This window comes from Amia ocellicauda, chromosome 2 (assembly GCF_036373705.1).
Source record: "Amia ocellicauda isolate fAmiCal2 chromosome 2, fAmiCal2.hap1, whole genome shotgun sequence".
Taxonomy (NCBI): Eukaryota; Metazoa; Chordata; class Actinopteri; order Amiiformes; family Amiidae; genus Amia; species Amia ocellicauda.
The window spans coordinates 37,221,547-37,242,677 of record NC_089851.1 but is presented as its reverse complement, the minus strand read 5'-3'; the positions used below and the strand labels follow the sequence as shown (position 1 = coordinate 37,242,677).

Here is a 21,131-nt window from a genome sequence, read left to right as displayed (position 1 = left end):
TTCTGCTCACAATGTCTTAGCGGCGGCTTCACAAACAGTTTAGTACTAGTCTCTATTACATTTTATAGGAGGTAGAGAACTCTGAGACTAGTGTTAACCAAGGTCGGTCAAACCATCCGAGTCTACATCTCTGATCTACAGTGTACCTCCATTCAATATATATCGATAGCCATACTGTTCCCCAGGCTGTACTAATCGTGCTCTATAGATATATATATATATATATGTATGACACCACATACACACTGATCAAGAGTCTTAGTTTGAACAGAAGAACATTATCATTTTATTTTGTAGATTAAACAGAGAAGGGAAAGAAATTTAATGATCGTATGTTGATGCTTTCATCTTCGCCAGAGAAGGACTGGTGCTTCTATTTCTAGTGCTTTCACAAAAGTCCCTCTCTTCCTGGCCTGCTCTGCTCTGGCCCGACCGACGCGTGACAGGACACTTTCGCTGAAGTTCGCATCACGTCGGTTGTCCTTCTTGCTCATGAGTTGTTGCTGCACCTTGATCTGCTCACGGTGCGCCTCCAGCTCTGCTTCCTTGTGGACCTGGTCGATTGTCTTAGGACCCTGGTCACCCCTCCTGGGCACCCAGTTATCCTGAGGAAGGGGAGAAAGTGTCAGTGACCATTGTACAGAGAAAGAACGAGAGACAGACAGGGATTGGAGGGGTGGGAAGCTGAAAGCAAGGATGGTTTCTATTCTCCCAACACTCATGACTTACTCTTCTCAGGTCCAAGACGTCCTGCAGCAAGAAGCGGATTCGAGGGGAGGTCTTCCTCTCTCTGATGATCTGCTCCATCTGGCTGAAGTACTGGTCCATGCGGGTCTGGTGAAAAGGTCAGACAGAACGATTTGAAAACAGTGCAGACAGCAGCTAGAGAAGTAAATTTATACCACCAAGTGAAGCAGCATTCCTTCAAGAAGGATTCTGCAGATGCTCAGAAACACTTATTCAGACCACTGTCTAGAAGCCCCATCACGATGCTGATGTTTAGCCAGGGCTCAGTCTGGCACGGCGGCCGGACCTGCCTTACCTTGGCTGTCTCGAGGTCCAGGTCTTTGCCGATAGTGGAGAGGAGCCGGCACAGGCACTCCAGGGACTCTTCGTGGTTCTTCAACAGCTTGAAGATGCAGGCGTGCATCATGGCCTCTGTCAGCACCTTCACCTTGAACAGCTCCCCAAAGAACTTTATGTGGCCTAGCGAGCGCCGCTGGGCCTTGCGCTTGGCCTCCTGCAGCTCGACACGTAGACGCTGCCGCTCCTCACCCTGCGCACACAGACAGCACTCAATTACATACTATCATAATGGAGGTATGATTTTTCAAGCATTCCAAGAACTGGAAATCAGTTTTGCATTTTCCAGACTTTCAGACTAGCATACAAACCCTGATTATATTTAAAAATAAAAGTCATTCAACATTTTTTACCAAGGATGCATCCAGCATCTTCTGTTTCTTCTTGAAGACCTCGTCTCCATCCTCCTCCATCTCAAACTCCTTCAGGCAACGGTTCAATAGTAGAGTGCGGAAAGTCACTGTCTCTCCCGGCTTGTCAGTGGTCGGGACTTTGAACTACAGAAAGGGGAGCAGGAACAACATAAACCCTAAGCAAGATGGAAACTTCCTAAGCGTGGTCTGTGTGCTAGGCTGGCTTCAGCTTTAATAGGAATCAGAGTGAAAACTCTTGATATGTGATTCACAAGACAGGCATCTGTTAGTCCATTCAAAACTGAACTCCCACAAATTACAATTCCAGAGCTAAACTAATCTCATCCATGTATTATTATTATTATTATTATTATTATTATTTATCTCCTAGCAGACACCCTTGTCCAATATAAGAGCAATACAAAGTGCAATAATACAGAGCAGTTCAAGGTATAAAACATTTTACAAATTCAAATTTACACAAATACCATCTTCACAACCCTCTACCATCCCCTCCCTCCCTCTGTTACTTCACTCTCCCCGTCACCCTCCTTCTCTCACCCTCAGAAGGCACTGGCACATACTGGCGTATGTGCCGGAGAAGTTGGGTTCGGAGATGGCCTTCTCGAAGATGAGCTCCATTACACCCTGGAGTCGCTGCTCCGTGTCGATGGTCAGCTCATTCACTTGACTTGACGGCTGGAACATCTGTGGGGTCAGCTTGTTAAGGATACCGTTCACCCTGCGGAACAGCTCCTGTTGAAGGGAAAGGGGGGAGGAGGGAAGGAAGGAAAAAGAGTTAGTTCTGCAAACCTCGGCCAAGTCCGTGTTCTTATTTGTTCTGGAGAGGTGGTGCATGTGAGTGTATTCAGCCCCTCACTTGCCCTTCTCCATCAGTAGAGGTCAGTGGCCCAGACACCATGGCACTAAAAACAGATCATCACTGGGGCTCCAAGTTTATCCACAATCCCCTTTACTAGACTAGCAAATTATTATTCCCACCCCCCCAAACAGGAACCGTGTCCTCTGCTCCTACATACCTGGGTCTTAATGACCTCGGGGTCATCACCCACTGTAGGAGCCTGCTTAATTGTAGGCTTCCAGGCCTTCTCGGCCTTGTTGAGCTGAACCTCATGCGAGAATGACAGGGTGATGACCTTGCGCTGCTCCCTCCTCTTGCCCTGCTGGGAGCACTGGGGAGCCACTGCTGAGGGCTGGGGGGACAAAAAGTCAGTCGCTGGTCAGGGTAGGGGGCACATGTCTGCCGCTGCGAGGGCCGCAGGGTGAATAGATTCACATTGCGAACAATCCCCGATTCACCTGCTGGAGCTGTATTCCAATGCTCAACAGATACAACAGCGCTCAGCTGAGACTGCTTCCAAGGCAAACTGCACCATTATCTACAAACAGAGTTATTGTGGGGATTCTCCTTTAAATTAAAGTGGTCGGTGTCTGGAAGTGATATTTCTAAAATGCGCCAAGCCTTTAACCAGGCTTCACACTGCTAGTATTGATTCTATTGAAGTTACATTTGTGACGTGAAAATATTGCAGGCACATTCATTGACCTTTCCTCAGCTCTGCTGCTGTATATTTTTAATGAAAGTGTTCAGCAGAAGCAAGATCCACTGAACAAGTAAACGTTAAACCTATGATAACAGCAGTCTGAAGTGATGGGCTCTGAGCACCCTATTGTGTGCAGCAGTGGATCATCCCCTTACCTTCATGTCATTGAGGTGGAGACACTCCCCAATGATGGACTTTGGCTTCTTCAAGTCAATCCTGTCCAGGCCGCTTTTATCCCCGGCACCTCTCCTCTCAGAGCATTCGCGCTGGCCGCGCTCATGATGCTCCGGCCGCTTGCAGAGGTTACTACACTCACCGCCATCCCGGCGAGAGCTACTCCTGAAAACGGAGGAAGGAGCGGCGGAGGACGACTGCTGCAGGGTGGAGCAGTGCTTCAGGGCACCGGTAGCGCGCCACCCAGACTCGGGAGCTATGAAAGATGGAGGGAGCCACTGAAGGAACAGGCTGCACTGCTACATGGATAGAACTACTGGCCTGACCGTTTTGAGGGCTTGCAGTGTAGATGACTAAGAATGGAGGCTCACTGCTCCAAACCACAGACCTAGTCCTCACAGTGATGTTCAAGCTTCTCCCAGATGAGCTCATTACTGAATTGAACCAGTAAAATGTAATTAAACGGTTTCCAAAGTAACTCACATAAACTTCAATGGTTTACGTTGCCAAAAAAATTAAATGGAACATAAGCCATATAAGACTGGGGACTGGGATCCCCCCGACATAGACATCATTAGGAAATTAGGTGGTGTGATTGGACAGTTTTGGTTGAATTCTCATCTGTGTGCTCTTGAGCCTCACCTGCAGGGCGCGGCCCCCCAGGGCCCCCATGTCGGTTGTCCTTCTTGCTCATGAGCTGCTGCTGCACCTTGATCTGCTCACGGTGCGCCTCCAGCTCTGCTTCCTTGTGGACCTGGTCGATTGTCTTAGGACCCTGGTCACCCCTCCTGGGCACCCAGTTATCCTGAGGAAGGGGAGAAAGAGTCAGTGACCACTGCACAGAGAGAACGAGAGGCACACAGGGATTTGGGGGGTGGGAAGCTGAAAGTCAGGAAGGTTTCTATTCTCCCAACACTCATGACTTACTCTTCTCAGGTCCATGACGTCCTGCAGCAAGAAGCAGATTCGAGGGGAGGTCTTCCTCTCTCTGATGATCTGCTCCATCTGGCTGAAGTACTGGTCCATGCGGGGCTGGTGAAAAGGTCAGACAGAACGATTTGAAAACAGTGCAGACAGCAGCTAGAGAAGTAAATTTATACCACCAAGTGAAGCAGCATTCCTTCAAGAAGGCTTCTGCAGATGCTCAGAAACACTTATTCAGACCACTGTCTAGAAGCCCCATCACGATGCTGATGTTTAGCCAGGGCTCAGTCTGGCACGGCGGCCGGACCTGCCTTACCTTTGCTGTCTCGAGGTCCAGGTCTTTGCCGATAGTGGAGAGGAGCCGGCACAGGCACTCCAGGGACTCTTCGTGGTTCTTCAACAGCTTGACAATGCAATTGTGCATGGTTTTCTTCACCAGCATCTTCACCTTGAACAGCTCCCCAATGAACCTGATGTTGCCTAGTGAGCGCCGCTGGGCCTTGCGCTTGGCCTCCTGCAGCTCTTCACGTAGACGCTGCCGCTCCTCGCCCTGTGCACACACGGCACTTAATTACATTCTATCATAACGGAGGCATGATTTTTCAAGCATTTGCAAGCCTTGGAAATCAGTTTTGCATTTTCCAGACATCCAGACTAGCGTACGAACCCTGTTTATATTTAAAATAAATACTTGGGCTGTCAGTCGATTCAAATATTTGATTGGTTAATCAGTTAATTAGTTAATTAATCGGCAGATTAATCAGGCACTTATTAAAATAAGTGTAACAGTCTTTAAGTGCTTATGCCACACAGTTATACTTTAATAAATACTAGGCACTGATATAACAGTATAACAACGCTGAATGGGAATGGAAAAAATATATATAAATGAATATTAAAAAAAAAAAAACACTAAATCATTATAATCGCTACAGCAAACTGGTGTTTTGCTCACAAATGATACAGTAAAATCACACTGCCCTTGTAAGAAAAGCATTGCATGCAAATTAAACAGAAAACCTTTCCTTTGTCTTCAGTGTTTCCTTACAAATCCAGTTTGAATCCAAAGCTGGACTGTAGTTTTTGCAGCTGTAACCCTGCAGTTTGTGCAGGGATGCTGTACCATAGCTCTCGTGATGTGATATCTTGCTTGATTCGCCTTTATAATTTAACATTGTAGAAGCGCAGGGCTGCTCAGTTTGACCGATTTAATGTAAATTACTCTGTGTTCCTGAATACTCTGTGCAGACCCATTCTTTACTTTGACTAAATATATGTAATAAATATGCCCAAGTAGCGTTTTAGCTGCATAATCGCAAATCGATTTCAAGTCGTGATCTCTAGCTGAGCTACAGTCTACAGTCTTTCATGTGTTTGAAACACACCTTGTGTAGCATTACAGGTGTACTCAGATTGAGTGATTAAACACTTGTTTAATTAGTTTTGATTGTGCAGTGTATGTGTTTAGAAAACAAAGTGCTTTGATGTCATTTATACCAATCATTTGAATGTTTTATGTTCATATTTACATTTAAATACTGCTCCATTTATGCTAGTTTTATATGATCATTTGCCTTTCATTATACCACAGCATTAAAAGAGCTATCAGCTCTTGTAGGTAGTTCAAAATCTCTGCAATTCTAGTGTTAACCGTATAATCGACAGTGACTATTATGACTTTTGTTTTTTAAATCTGCTCGATTAAATACAAAAAATATTGATCATCAATTTATTCATTGATTCATCAAGGCAGCCCTAAGAAATACGTTCAAATGTTCTTACCACCAAGGATGCATGCAGCAACTTCTGCTTCTTCTCAAAGACCTCGTCTCCATCCTCCTCCATCTCAAACTCCTTCTGGCAGCGGTTCAATAGCAGAGTGCGGAAAGTCACTGTCTCTCCCGGCTTGTCAGTGGTTGGGACTTTGAACTACAGAAAGGGGAGCAGGAACAACATAAACCCTAAGCAAGATGGAAACTTCCTAAGCGTGGTCTGTGTGCTAGGCTGGCTTCAGCTTTAATAGGAATCAGAGTGAAAACTCTTGATATGTGATTCACAAGACAGGCATCTGTTAGTCCATTCAAAACTGAACTCCCACAAATTACAATTCCAGAGCTAAACTAATCTCATCCATGTATTATTATTATTATTATTATTATTATTATTATTATTATTTATCTCCTAGCAGACACCCTTGTCCAATATAAGAGCAATACAAAGTGCAATAATACAGAGCAGTTCAAGGTATAAAACATTTTACAAATTCAAATTTACACAAATACCATCTTCACAACCCTCTACCATCCCCTCCCTCCCTCTGTTACTTCACTCTCCCCGTCACCCTCCTTCTCTCACCCTCAGAAGGCACTGACACATATTGGCGTATGTGCCGGAGAAGTTGGGTTCGGAGATGGCCTTCTCGAAGATGAGCTCCATGACACCCTGGAGTCGCTGCTCCGTGTCGATGGTCAGCTCGTTCACGTGACGCATCAATGGCTGGAACATCTGTGGGGTCAGCTTGTTTAGGATACCGTTCACCCTGCGGAACAGCTCCTGTTAAAGGGAAACAGGGGAGGAGGGAAGGAAGGAAAAAGAGTTAGTTCTGCAAACCTCGGCCAAGTCTGTGTTTTTATTTGTTCTGGAGAGGTGGTGCATGTGAGTGTATTCAGCCCCTCACTTGCCCTTCTCCATCAGTAGAGGTCAGTGGCCCAGACACCATGGCACTAAAAACAGATCATCACCGGGGCTCCAAGTTTACCCACAATCCCCTTTACTAGACTAGCAAATTATTATTCCCACTCCCCCAAACAGGAACCGTGTCCTCTGCTCCTACATACCTGGGTCTTAATGACCTCGGGGTCATCACCCACTGTGGGAGCCTGCTTAATTGTAGGCTTCCAGGCCTTCTCGGCCTTGTTGAGCTGAATCTCATCCGTGAATGACACGTTGATGATTCGCGCCTCCTTCCTCTTGTCCTGCCGGGAGCACCGGGCACCCTCTGCTGAGGGCTGGGGGGGCAAAGAGCCTGGGCCATGTCCCCCAATGGGTTGTTTGCCAAGGTTGGCAAGAGAGGGGGTAAGGTCAGGGACAGAGTTCATCCCTGTCAGCTGACTGGGGTCCAGGCGATGTGCAGGGGTATTTATGGCCTGGAGAGAGGGGAGGGAGGGAGAAAGGCTCAGACCAAAGTTGCTATTCCTTCAAGCCATAAAACAGTCTCCTGGTAACTTGCTGTGATGGACAGGTAACACATACAGTATTCTGAATAACAATCACAATTAGACAGCAGTTGACAAAAAACATGCAATATGGTACATAAGTTCAAATGAGACAAATGCCGAATATGAACATTAAACAGATCCATCAGAACAATGCAGGTAACCAACTCAATCAGATTTATTTATATATAAAAACAAGAAAATAAAACTCTACGGTCTCCTAGACAAGCAGGGGGCTGCATACCTTAGCCAGGACCACATCGCTAATGCGCAGTTTCTGCAGCCTGTCACAGATGAACTGTAAGTCCAGCAGGAACTGCCGCTCACTCTCCTTCTCATCAGGGGTATATTTCCACCTACAACATAATTTCAGTGCAACAATATTTGCACAGAAGTCTTGGTTGTGCCGAGGATTACGAAATAATGAAAGCAATACACTTTAGGTTTTGACTCAAAATCTGTTGTTGCGTTTAAATGACCCAGGTTTATTTTTTACTCAGCAGATATTAGAAAATATTCATAGCTAAATATTACAAAAAGAAAACAAAAAAGTTATATACCTATACACCACAGTCATTATATTCATTACTTTGTCTCATGGAGTAAAACAGTAACATTTCAGCATATACCATACCCATCCTCTCATACAGTAATCAATATACGAGAATAATGGTTCAATGTGTAGCTACACACCCACACTTAGGAGCAATTCACACGATCTTGTACCGGTGAAAAACATTATTATTCACATTGTGTGCAGACTTCAACTGTACTGTCATTTAAAAACACGTAGTCTATACATACCCTGCTGCAATGAAAAGAAAACGATAGATTAATGAAACGGCCTACCTGAAAGTTGCAGAGTCTTCAATACAAAACCTGACGTCTGCAATCGCTGCCATATTTTGAATTCAATACAACCAAAAGGCTCTCGGTAAAACTGAAATTACTCGCGGGTAAAATCAATCGACTGTACGGCTCCGTCTCCACACTCACTATCAGCGCTAATTAGGCGAAATCCGCAGAGCAACACAATCGAATTCCAGCGACTGTTACGTACGCGACTCACAACACCTGACGTCATACCGAGCACACATCAGAACAGGAAACAGTTTACAAACGAGAGGCCCCTCGACCCATCAGCTCGTTTGGTGTCCATTAATAAATAAATGATCCAAAAATCACATCCAGTCTGTTTTTGAATGTTCCCAAATTGTGGCTTCTACCACATCGCTGGGGAGTTTGTTCAGATTGTAATAACTCTCTGTGTGAACAAGTGTCTCCTGTTTTCCGCCTTGAATTTGCATTTGTGTCCAAACACACTGAATCGAGTCCCGTCGACGGTGCGCATCGCCTCCACACCCGCCTCGGCCCCCCAGCCGGACTCACACCGCGCACCGTTACACCCGCCCCGGGTCTGAGAGGCGCAGGCTGTCCCTGCATGCGTGTCTGTCACCACTGATCATTGAGGATCAACATTTGATCTGCATGGCTCATCACATCAGCACCAACACAACCAGCAACGAGCAGCACAAGTGTCCCAGTCCAAGTCCACAGCACACGAGTATAACCCCGATCAGCAGCAGACCTGCAGGCTGCACCCCCTCCTGTACAATGAACGCAACAGCCCTGACCATCAATCCCAACACAAGGCTTTCAGTCTAGAGAGAGGGCCTACGTCACACGTGTTTCCCTCTTGATTGTCGTCCGTTCACTGTGTCCAAACTGCGGTATTACTGTCTCCCGGCTTTTCTTTACAGTAATTGTGACCCGTGAAAGGCTCTCTGGATTGTCAGTCTGTTTAGTCCCGCCTTCAATCAGAGACGACAACTCTGATAGGACAGAAGTGCGCCGGTAATCCCAGGCATTAAACAGGGCCTGATTGTAGCGCCGTCTGCTGGTCAATTGGCGCTGCACAGAGGGGAGCTGCTACCAGCATTTGCATAATGGGATAAACGCCCCCCCCCCCCCCAAACTCACACAGGGAAACGGACACTGCACACCCCAATGTGTGCACCTTTACCTGTCTCACCCTACCTGCCATCCCCCTGTGTCTGCGTCTCTCTCTCTTCTCAGTGCTCTTGTAAGAGAGAGTGAGCAGTCACTGAAATAAAATTGCAATGCCTGTCCTAAAGGAAGAGTATTACTTTCGCCATGAGCCTACAGCACAGAGAAAGTGCTACAGGGGAATGAAGGGCGGACAGTGGTCAGCAGGCAGCAACACCAGCCTAGGCTCCCACACCGGGCCACAGACCTCTGCAGGGCCCCAGGGTCCAAAGCAGGGGCCCACACTTCCCCACATCACCCCCTCCACACTCTGTGATCTGGTATATCCACCGCACAGTGCACAATTCATTTAATTGCTGGTAAATTATATCAATTGTGAGCATAAACTACATATATGTGAACCTTTTCTTGTCCCAAGAGCAGCACTGTTACCATTTCAGTTCCACAGAGCACACGCTTTTTCCCTTCTTTCTCAAATATTTAACATTAGAACATAAGAAAGTTTACGAACGAGAGGAGGCCATTCGACCCATCATGCTCCTTTGGTGTCCATTAGTAACTAAGTGATCCAAGGATCCTATCCAATGTAATTTTAAATGTTCCCAAATTGATGTTTCAACAATATCGCTGGGGAGTTTGTTCAGATTGTGACGCCTCTCTGTGTGAAGAAGTGTCTCCTGTTTTCTGTCTTGAATGCCTTGAAGCCCAATTTCCATTTGTGTCCCCGGGTGCGTGTGTGCCTGCTGATCTGGAAAAGCTCCTCTGGTTTGATGTGGTCGATGCCTTTCATGATTTTGAAGACTTGGATCAAGTCCCCATGTAGTCTCCTCTGTTCCAGGGTGAACAGGTTCAGTTCCTCAGTCTCTCAGTAGGACATTCCCTTCAGACCTGGAATAAGTCTGGTTGCTCTCCTCTGAACTGCCTCTAGAGCAGCGATATCTTTCTTGAAGTGTGGAGCCCAGAACTGCACACAGTATCCAGATGAGCTCTAACTAGTGCATTGTACAGTCTGAACATTACTGCCCTTGTTCTCAATTCTGCACTTTTGACATTGACTACAGGGCATACAAACAGAGTAAACAACTTTCTTTCAAAAACAGAAAAGTAGATTACACTTTATATAGCAGCAACCAGGGGCAGTGCAACAATTAGGAGAAGTAGATGTGTATATAGGGTGCCAAAATGGGGCAGCAACAAGATATTTGTAGCATAACATAATTAATCTGACATTTTGTTTTTTTAAGCATTACACAAACAAGCGTTTGCTTAATAGTTGAATTGTAAAGGCAGTGCATTTCTATTCATTTAATTAATTTGAGTTAGTTGTATCTTATTATTGGTCACACACGTTTAGTCTTGTGAGGTATTACGAGTGTGACAGTCACCAGATTTATGCCTGTAAATACCTTGGGAAAATACAGACTAAATATTCTTCAATAGTTTTAATATCCCAGATCTTCTCAGTAGCCCTTCAATCGTCCTTTCATCAGTGAACATAAATCACAATGACAGCAATCTGAATTTAATTTTTATAAACTGAAACATGTAACTGCCTTATACATGGTGGGTCAGTGAAGGTAGATAAATGTAATACTCCACTGAAGTAATAGTGGAGAACAGAATGATCTCTTTTGAGCTCCTGAACTGACTGTCTGACCATATCTAGTGCCTTTCCCAGTATGTCCTTGGAAAAAAGGTTGAGGAATGGGTCAATTAAGGGCACGGTGAAATTGTTATTTTGAGAAAAAAAACTGTCCATGCTGTGGATATTCTGTGACACATCGGTGTAGCACTGAATATGTTTTGTCCAAGCTGTCACAATGATGAAAATAAAAGTGACTACTGGTATAAATATATAAGTATAAACGTGTATTTTTAAAACCTGGGAATAACTAGTAAAGACTCCCTCTCAAGCTGATTCCTTCCTGACACTTAAAAACCCATTAGAAAGTGTGAGCCCATGTGTTCATGTAGGTTGAGAGAGGTGGGGCAGGGAGGTACAGTGTCTGTTTGATCCTGTGGACATTGTGAAAAAGAATGCACTGTCCTGTGATTTTACAGCCAGAGCCTGATTGTGGTGACGTCCCAGCTTTCAAAAAGCTCCTTAATGAATGCCAGACTTCATACCCAAAGCACTGCTCCACCAGGGCGCCCCTCTCACCTCACCTCCGGCCTCCGGGTCTCTGTACCATTCAGAGTTCACGGTTTCAGGCGATCTTCACCTTTTCCCCTTTAAGAAACGGAGACCAGGGGGATCAGACAGATGTAGAAAACACGTGGTTCAGCAGAAAGCCCGCAGACTCGGGACTTCCTTTCTCATTTGACATTTTTGTGGTTTTCTGATTGTAGCCAGCGGAGTTGAAGGGGAAACATCAATAACACTTTCCAGCGCAGCGGCTGCTCGCAGAGATAGACAGACAGACAGACAGACAGACAGAGAGAGAGGGGAGCAGTGGAGCCGCGCCACACGCACTTTTCTCCTGGAGATGCGCTTTTGATGGAAAAGATGCGCGAAATGCACTTTTGATCTAAAGTGTTTTCACCTTTCTATAGTTTGGACGCTGCAGTACCTGTTGCACTCTGTTTTGGCACTTTTTCTTAGCACACACAACAGCTGCAACAACAGAAAGCGTCTCCAATAACGTCTACAGAGCGAATGCAATAGAGATGCATTAAAGTTGCATTGCAAAGCGGACTTTCTTCTTCTCCCGTTCAACTGCGCCTCTTAAACCCCCCACAATGAAAGGTATGTATTATAATGGTTTCCTATACCTGTGGTGTTAGAATACAAACCCATTTCAGATTGCAGTGTCTGTTTTGAGCAGTTTTAGCAGAGATGGGATTAAACTCTTGCCTCTCTCAAACATCTGGAAACGATTAAAGGACTGTGGAAGTTGGACAGGGTTGTGAAATGATTTGGCATTTCTGCGTCCCATTGCGTCTCCAGGATCGTTTTTGTCGTCGTAAGAGATCTGACAATTGAATTAAACATGAAACACAATTGTAGAGTATGCCTGTTGAATACGCCTTCTTAGGTTAAAGTTTAAAAGGATTAATTTAGGTCGCTCAACCATACCTTTATCAAATATAAGCTACAATATGAATGTAAAGTCGAATTGAATGCATGCCCTACACGTGTTTAGACTTAGTAATACTTTACGCAAAAAAGTTGTGAACTATTTATAGACGTTTAAAAATCATATATTATAACACACATGAGTTTGAATTTATAACAAATAGAAATCCAAAGTGCTATTTTGACCTGTTGATTTACAGTTGCTCCTCAGTACATTATTTAACATGTATCTCTCTGTTGTGTCTTTGTGTTGTGGCTTCATTTCCCTCTGCGAGAACTAGAGGTTATTTAACCGAAAATCTGTCATTATCGTAGGCTTTCTTTTATACTGCTTTAGTGTTTCAGATTGTGTGAGTATTAAAAGTACACATACCGTCATTGTAGCATTTTAATTAAATTCACAGTACTACCATTATCAATATATATATATATATATATATATATATATATATATATATATATATATATATATATATATATATATAACATTTTCTTTTAACGCACACACACACACACACACATATGTATTGCCTATAACTGTATACGGACAAACAATAAATAGGAGAGTGTTATTCTCAGTATGGATGCCAGTTATGCAAACCTCGTATTCTCTGGTAGTCTCTGTATTTTCAAAAGTTAGTAGATTATTTCAATTATTTACATCTGTAGATTACTTCACTATAACAGAGGGACTTTTAAGTTTAAGTTTAAGGCAGTCGAATAGAATAGTACACTGAAGCTATATATCTGCTCATGAGGCATGGCTACTTTATTTTACTCTACTTAAATACTTATTTTTATATTTATTTTACATCCAAATTAACCATGTCTAACACATTTCTGAGTGTTTACATCAAATAGACTTTATATGTTAAGAGAAGCATTACAAAAATGTCCCCCTTGTGGCTGAACAGGAGTGGTTTTTGTTTTCCACAAAACACCACAGCATGCAAATTATATTTATGTATATTAATGTGGTCAGTTTAAACTATGCAATTGATTTATACAGAACTAGACAATATATTATTTGAATATGATTATATATATATATATATAAATTTTTCAAAATTAATTAGAATTCTAGTTTTGGAAGAAGGAGGCACTTAAAAATAGTTTGCTAAGGACTAATACAATCTACCAATCCATTCCAATGGGGGTCCTTAGTCCAGCCTCTTAACTTCTAATGAGATCTGCAGCCTAAGTCCCAGATTCAAGCAATCCTGCAGGTTGTATAGGTAACTTCTAATGGTTAGTATGCAGGCCTGGGGAGCAGATTTTACTTGTTCTAATTAAGCAGATCATTGGTCCAATTAAGATATTCAGAGCTCAGCTGGCAAGGAAAAGCAGAAGACTACAAGGTGCTCTAGGTCCTGACCCCTGGATTAACCTAATTCTTTTTGAAGACTGTATGGCAATTTAAAGTAATGAGTTTGGATCATATATACAGCATGTAAGATTTCTATGTTCAGCATAAGTCGATGATCAATATCCATTTCAAGGTCTAGATAAGGAACCCATTATAAAGGAATGTGGCGCGTGTAATCCGTTAAAGCAGATTTCACTGCAGCTGCAAGTCTTTATGTCTTGAAGGCTGGGGAGCTGTTGTGAACTTGTTTAATAGAAACACAATGATGTTATTTTCCACATTGATTATTGCGTGTTGTGCTTGTGATGGAGATATGCTGAAGGTCAGTGATTCACCAGTGCCTTTTTACTGTTTTTCCGGAGAGAGCATTCTGACCGCAAAGCTTATGAACTTTTTATTTATTTTATAATTTAAGGTTTCCTTGAAAACAAACAGAAGGCATGCAGAAAAGGGAAATTATACTTGGCTGAAAGGAAGTAGAAAAGCCTGCATTTCCCCCTGCAGTCTAACGTGATTATTTTTGTAATTTAAGAAATAAATTAAAATAGGTTAATGAAAGATCAGGTGCCCATGCTGGGTAAATCACAGTGATCCCTTATGAACACAGTGGAGCTGTGGGACATCTGCTTGTCATTATCAGTGATGTTCCATCTTCCACTTGAGCTTTAAAGTAAGGTATAATTAAAGTTTACTGTGAACCTCTGGGAGTGTCTCACCAGTGGATTTTCGAAGAGATGTTCAATTTCCTCCAGCATAGATGCTTTTACAGCTACTGGATTAGTGCAGCGGATTTTTAAGATGTCAGATATTTTTGGAATAAGTCAATAATTTTGGAGAAAATGAAAAACAGTAATTTCTATGCCATATTATGAGCACACTAACACAACATATCAATAACGTAAAATAAGATCAAAAGAGTCAGTACATAGTGAATATATATTTGTTGACTACCAAGGCAAAACAAGCTAACAAACAAAAGGAAAGAAACAAGAAAACACCCCAATTGGTAAATGTTTTACCCCAAACAAATTTTAGAATGATCCAATGCTGATATTAAAAGTACAATGATTTGCTCTTTTACAATTCTGTGTTCAGGTAAGAGATGAAAGTTTGTCCCCTTTATTTCCAAAATGAGTGCATATGTTTGTATTTCACTGTTTGATTATGCCAGCAGTAAATTAATTATAATGACAAAAATAAGTCATTTTTAATGTGTGTTTGTGGAGTGCATGTTAACGTAGGATTCATTCCAGTTTGCCAGTTTGAAACACTGAATTAAAGTATGTAATCATTAGACACCTTTTACTTCTATCCAAGAAGAGAACTTACAGTTTAAATTGAGCTGATATTGTTTCTGCTCTGGAAGAAATATGCTAATAGGTCTATACGAATTTGTCATATTCAAGATTTTACTAATGGAGCTGTTTTCCAGTAAAGCCAGGTCACTTTGGTTTCCTATATCAGTAGTCTTATCTCATGCTTTTTTATTTCTTAAAAAGTGTATCACCTGTAGCAGAGGATTTAACGTTTAGTTTTAGTTATTATATGTGTGTTCAGGAAGTGGTGAAATATCCCATAAACCATGATTATATCTGCCAGTAAACTGCTACATGAAGTCATTGGTTGATTTAAAACCATTATAAGACAATGTAGCTTTCCAAGACCGGGACTGGAAACCCCTGTCCTGTAGTCTATGATTTTTTCATTAATAAAATTGATCTGTAAATGAGAATGACAGATTAATTCAAAGCAGCAACATATATTATAGAAGCTACAACAGGAAAGATATTGAAGAAGGTATTTTGAATTGCTAAGTGTTACCTGCAAAATGTTTAGTTGACCACAAGATGTCACGGGACAAAATGTGGTCACTTAATCTGGAAACTAAACCCCATATCTATTTCATGTTTGGGATTAAGCTATTGCTTGTATTAAACTGAACACCATCTATTGAGTGTTTAGTTACTCACCAGCTAGCCTGCTACAACCTTAAACAAGTAGCCTTCCATAAACACAACTCCACAACTATTTATACATGCATCTCCACATACTTTACCGTGCTGACTGTTTTATTCATATTCATCTGCATATCTGCCCTAGTTGCAGTAAGAAAAAAGATACTGTGTGTGATTCAGTTCCTAGAGTCTACTGTAAATCTCAGTGGATAGTTGGGGTGCTTAACTCTTCCACTGTTCGGCCACTATTCTGTAAACTCTATGCATGAAACATAGAGCAACTTCTTCCGATTCCTCCTTTAACATGTAATGGTCATGATGAGACATGGTAAAGATTGATACACACTTTCTGGCATGGCTGCTCAAAGCCTTGGTCATGCGTACCAGATTAAAAACGTAAAACGCATACTAACTATCTAGATTTATGGCCTGTGGGGCTTCTGATTCTGATAGAATGAATAAATTTGCCATTAATATCTGACATCATATCTCAATGCATGTGTGATTAAAAATACTATCCATCAGAGAGTTCTGTAAGTTACAATTGAAAAGTAAAACAAATATACTGTGGAAGTTAATAAGCTTATAAGCTCGAGAAAATTACTCTGTGCTTTTATTTTTTAACCACTTTTGCTTTATGAGATGATAAAGCTTCTTACCTTTCCTGTGCAGAGAAGCAAAGACGTGAATAAATAATTAATTTGCTGTCCTAGTCTCCTTAGCAACAAAGATGAAGTCATGCAGCGTTCTAAAATTAGTTTCAGATGGGTTTGCACCCTTATATAATGTTGTTCTATTTTATTTTGATTAAGTAAAACATTGGCATAAAAAGAATAATTAATTTTTCATTAGCTGTGCGAATCACTCCACAGGCAGGTTGTGAAATAGTGAGAGTACACAGAGTTTGTTTTCTAAGTAAACTGAAGTAGCCATCTTGTGATTTTTTAAAAACAATATAACACCCTGTACTGATTATTATTTGTTTGTGCAATGTATGACTATAACTAATGAATGCTGCAAGTAAAAGCAGAGAGACCATTGTTTTCATCTCCAGTTTCTCTCAACCTCATCCTGTTGCTTCCCTCTGTCCAGATGTTGTCTGCACAGAGTATAATGATCCCACAGAATTGGCTTTGGAATATAATTATATTTAAATGAAAACCAAATCAAGTTTAAATACATATTTATAGTTTCCCAGATTGAGTTTGTTCCTGTGAAATATCAATTCAGATCTCTCCCAACAGAAGACCATTTACAGAATAATTTATTCTTCTGTAACCTCAGGGAATAATAGGTTGTGTTAAAAATAAGTGATGCTATTATTTTCTAATACCCTAAAACAATTTGTTTGTGTTTTTTGTTGGTTTCTAAATATATTGCATATAGGTCTATTGGGAACATGTAGTTGACAATTTTACACAATGTAACACTTATGTAAAGTAATTTTAGTTTTTCAATTGAATGAAAAGTCATATATATTGATGGCTCTTCATTGTGCAATTGTGAATTGTTCTAAAGCAAGACGAAGACTATTACAAATCATGTTCAGCAACAGACATGGCTTGAGGCACTTTGTTTTGTACAGTAGAGTCTGCCCAAACTTATACCGCTGTAAATTAAGAGCAAATGTAAGCAAATATACTCTGCAAGGTTTGAGGTAAGGTCTGGTAAAGTTTAAAATAGTTTTTGTAGATTTTCCAGATCAGACTTTAAAAATAATAATCTGAATGCCAGCTCAGACTTGCATAGTAGTCTGTTTGCTTGTTTTGTTTTCAGTTCCGCTGTATTGAGCTGAAGCATCAAAGTGCCAGAGAATATATATCCGTATATTTCTGTTCCAAGAGCATCACATTCTGTTTCTTTCTCAAATCGTACTCTGTGAAAGTTCCCCTTGTTCCTGATCCCTCCAGTGTCATCTGTAAGCAGGAACCACAAATTCCTCAGAGGAGTGGCACCCCCGCTGTGCTGTGTCACCACATACAGAGAAAAGGAGGACGGTTGTTTTTAGAAGCAGGTTTTTCTCATGGAATAAAAAGCACCCACAAAAATGAGAAACCTGACTGGTAAATAACTCTGTCAGAGCACTATAACACAATGTATTAGATGGAAATTTCCCATTCTTTCATGAGGGTTTTGCTTTCCATGCACTGAAATGCGTTGTTATTAAAGCATCAGAGTTAACTGTCTTGTGGACTGGGTGAATATCGTGAAGATCTCTGAGGTTTAAGACAGCTGGTTGTCTAGAACAGCGTTTCTCATGCCATATTTCTTGGTGGCCTCAAGATGTAGTTGCCAGTACATCCTTGTCAGAAGAGCTATTTTATTACGGAAAACATTCAAGATTTATTTTCAATCCCCACTGACAGTGATATGTAAATCATAAGAAATCCTTAGCTTTCATTTCCATGAGCCCCCAAACCACATGAAAGCTCTGTGAATGCTGACTCAAGAGTGGGCTCCAGGAAGCATCACAGAGCCAATATAGTTATTTTTGAATGTGAAGTGTATAACAGTGCTTTTTGTTCTTTGTATTTGAAAGTTCAATATGTGAAATTGTGTCACAAAGAATAAGGAGTGTAGTCAGTTACAATTTTTTTTATTTGTATATTAAAATATTAAGTCCCTAGAACATGTCTGAAAACAATTTATTTGGTTTTCATTTCAGTAGCACACTAAATTAAGGACTTAATTGCTCCAATTTGTGAAAGGTAATATGTATTACATGTATCTAGTCCTAGACCATTGAGAAATACCTATACTATATGTGACAGTGGCACTACAGGACCGATGTAACAGACCCTTGCTGTAGAAACACATCAACGTTTTTGTTCCAGTCTAGCTCTTGGCTCTTTAATTGGTCTAATTAAACAATTAACTGGATTAATTGAACGCTTCCCTACAGACTCTGAAATGTTCTGTGCTCTATGTTTTGAGTCATCAATAAATTGTAAGATATTGGCTATAAACATAGAATATGAAAGTTTTTGACAAGCCTCCCAGAGTAAATAATGACATTAATTAATTAATTGGGAGCTCCTGTTGGACCAAGTACCAGCAGTCACTGCGGCCCCCAGGACTGTAGTCTGACACCTCTGCGAGTGCATTTAGTGCTTCAAGTTGGGCTCAGGATGGGAAGACTTCAGGTTACCATATAAAGGGTATTAGAGATGTTTGTTGCTACCAGGATCCCCAAATTGTTGGCTAAAGATTCATACTGGCGACTGCATTTCAGGATGTTTGGTTCTATACTGCCTTTCTCCTGATCAAGGGTTCTGAAGTTCCCTCCATCCCCAGAAGGTGTCACTCGGTAAAAGTCATTTGGTCACATAAAAAGTAAGAAAAGTATTTGATTATTGTAAAAGTCAACTTTTGGAAAAGATGGCTCACAAATTATATTCAGAAAAAGAACTAAATTGATTAAATGTAAACCCACGTTTTGAGATATGCACCATTGATAGTTAATTACACATGTGCAGACTGGCTTTAATTTCTACCCAGTCCTATTATTGTACCTGCCCAAATGCCCTACAGTTTCCAAAAAAAAGATTAGTGGAACTTTGTCAAAACAACTTTGACTGCCGTGCGATATCAAGAGAGGAAACTCCTTTTCTCAAAAATAATTTTCAGATTCTGTTTTCCACATTCTTAAGAAATTAAAGGTGGGGACAGACTCTTCTTGAATGACTCACGGTTCATGGTTAGTCCTCAATTACACTGTTCCCACTGTTCCTAATTTCTTTCAAGAGTTTGCAGTGAAGGATTGCCTTTGTCTCTTCCTTACGAATTCAGAAAACCTCAATCAGATCTCCCAACAGACAGTACACTTTGGCACTGTATCATTTCTGTTCAGTCGGGAAACAGAAAGATCTAGACCCTTTCCTTTGTTTCCCATTGGTTACCAATTCATGGTTCATCCTAAACACTTGTTGTACAGAACCTTCTCTTAACACGTGCAGCTTGGATGTCTGTATTAAAGTCTAGTCTATCCATATGCTTAGCTGAACTCATGAATACTACTCTACTTTAGACTGCTTACTGCTTCCACAATCAATTCATGTGTGTTTGTAATTGTTTCCACAGACGATTTTGCTGACGAGGAAGAAGTACATTCCTTCGGCTACAAGAGGTTTGGTGAGTAGACTCCAGGTCAAATATGATGCTGCCAAAAATATGCTTTACCTTTAACAAGAGTGCTCTGCACTGTGCATGGAAAAAACATCTAGATTTTATTTGTAAAAGTAATCCTTGTTTTATAGTAAGTATGCCTATTTCTGACAACCTACTGAAGGTGATTTTATATTTAAATCTAAGCCAAAACTGTTGCAGACACTCTTACGAAAAATAAAATGCTGACATTTCTAACAATGATCACTAAACAGTTTCAGTTTATATTCGTTTTTGTTTATTTATTAGATGTATTTGTTATGGAGTGCATTTGTAACCTGTATTATTGAAATAGTATCGTATTGTGGAGTATTTGATTATATATATCAACCACAGACTCAGACCATGAAATTATTATACAGCTTGAGTGGTTATTTATATAGGGACACGGCCTAGCATTACTTCATTCTTTATAATTAAATGTGATGCAGTGTTGCATTTGCATAATCTCCTGCAGTCGCGATGATAAATAATTTGTGTTTGTGTCATGTTCTGTCTTACATTATAAGAGCGGTTGTTTCCATTTTAAGATATTGACCAGGACATTGTTTTAACCTTCGTTGGAAATCATACATTTGGTATCACCATAAGAAAATACATTCATAAATGCATTGCTTGGGCCCTTGCTGCTGCTGTGAAATGTGTACTTCTGTAAAATTCAATAATCCCTTTCTGAAGTTTTAAACACAGCTGTTAAAAGTTTGGGGTTCTTTTTGTGTTTGTTGGTTGGTTGGTTGTTGTTTTTGAAAGGATTGCTCTTGAAATCCAAATTAAGCAAATAACCCCTTGAAGAGTACACTGTGTTTTGCTTTTTGCTTGCTGTGGCTTGACAGTGCCAAAAAGGCAGCACATGCATATCACACAGCAAGCAACGTTTGACTTGCACCTGGTCAAGAGTGATGGCTCGGGAAATGCAGGGTGCTTCTCTTCTTGGCTCAGCTAAGCCGCTCAAGAGATAATAAGACAAACAGAAAGAGGCAAGCCAGTTTATTCCAATGCAGGGGGAAACAAACAGGACAGGTTTCACACTGCATTAAAATCCATCCCTGCGATCAAAAGGTTGTAAGAGAGGATGTATCCCGTAGATTTTTTCGAACAGTGCCTTGGCTGTGCCTCTAACAGATAAAAAAAGGCGCAAAGCAGCCAATGTTAGTTTTCTTAAAAGCTTATTTAAGTGAACTCTAGACCTGTGGAGACTTATAAAAAAAGAAAATAATAATAACCAGAACAGTTGAATTCATATCATCCC

At 41.2% G+C, this 21,131-nt stretch overlaps 2 protein-coding genes and 2 non-coding genes across 4 annotated transcripts in view; 1 reads left to right on the top strand and 3 right to left on the bottom strand.

Annotated features, from left to right (window-relative positions):
* Positions 1–262: 262 nt before the first annotated feature.
* LOC136770503 (uncharacterized) lies at positions 263–16,457 on the bottom strand. Its single transcript, XM_066723400.1, has 16 exons — positions 16,378–16,457; positions 11,483–11,551; positions 7,559–7,670; positions 6,937–7,245; positions 6,455–6,652; positions 5,882–6,028; positions 4,416–4,649; positions 4,103–4,207; positions 3,818–3,980; positions 3,157–3,431; positions 2,477–2,650; positions 1,998–2,192; positions 1,437–1,580; positions 1,043–1,276; positions 730–834; positions 263–605 (listed from the first exon to the last, which is right to left on the bottom strand). The coding sequence occupies exons 4-16, from the start codon at positions 7,195–7,197 to the stop codon at positions 345–347; spliced, it is 2,496 nt and encodes an 831-aa protein (XP_066579497.1). The 5' UTR covers positions 7,198–7,245; positions 7,559–7,670; positions 11,483–11,551; positions 16,378–16,457; the 3' UTR covers positions 263–344.
* LOC136713399 (small nucleolar RNA SNORD66) lies at positions 2,309–2,385 on the bottom strand. The gene has a single exon (XR_010804947.1). It is a non-coding gene; the product is annotated as a small nucleolar RNA SNORD66 (small nucleolar RNA).
* On the bottom strand, positions 6,769–6,845 carry LOC136713400 (small nucleolar RNA SNORD66). The gene has a single exon (XR_010804948.1). It is a non-coding gene; the product is annotated as a small nucleolar RNA SNORD66 (small nucleolar RNA).
* Positions 11,483–21,131, top strand: part of colec12 (collectin sub-family member 12) — an 88,019-nt gene continuing 78,370 nt past the window's right edge. Inside the window, exons 1-2 of the mRNA XM_066723401.1 lie at positions 11,483–12,067; positions 19,799–19,849. Coding sequence (XP_066579498.1) covers positions 12,061–12,067; positions 19,799–19,849 — 58 coding nt within the window. The 5' untranslated portion in view covers positions 11,483–12,060. The remainder of the gene's footprint in view (positions 12,068–19,798; positions 19,850–21,131) is intronic.

Coding starts and splice junctions, on each gene's coding strand:
- LOC136770503 (XM_066723400.1), bottom strand. CDS start 7,197: ATGAACTCTGTCCCTGACCTTACCCCCTCTCTTGCCAACCTTGGCAAA. Junction 6,029..6,454: donor TGTGTCAGTGCCTTCTGAGG/GTGAGAGAAGGA, acceptor CCCTTTCTGTAG/TTCAAAGTCCCAACCACTGA. Junction 4,650..5,881: donor TGCTGCATGCATCCTTGGTG/GTAAGAACATTT, acceptor GTGTGTGCACAG/GGCGAGGAGCGGCAGCGTCT.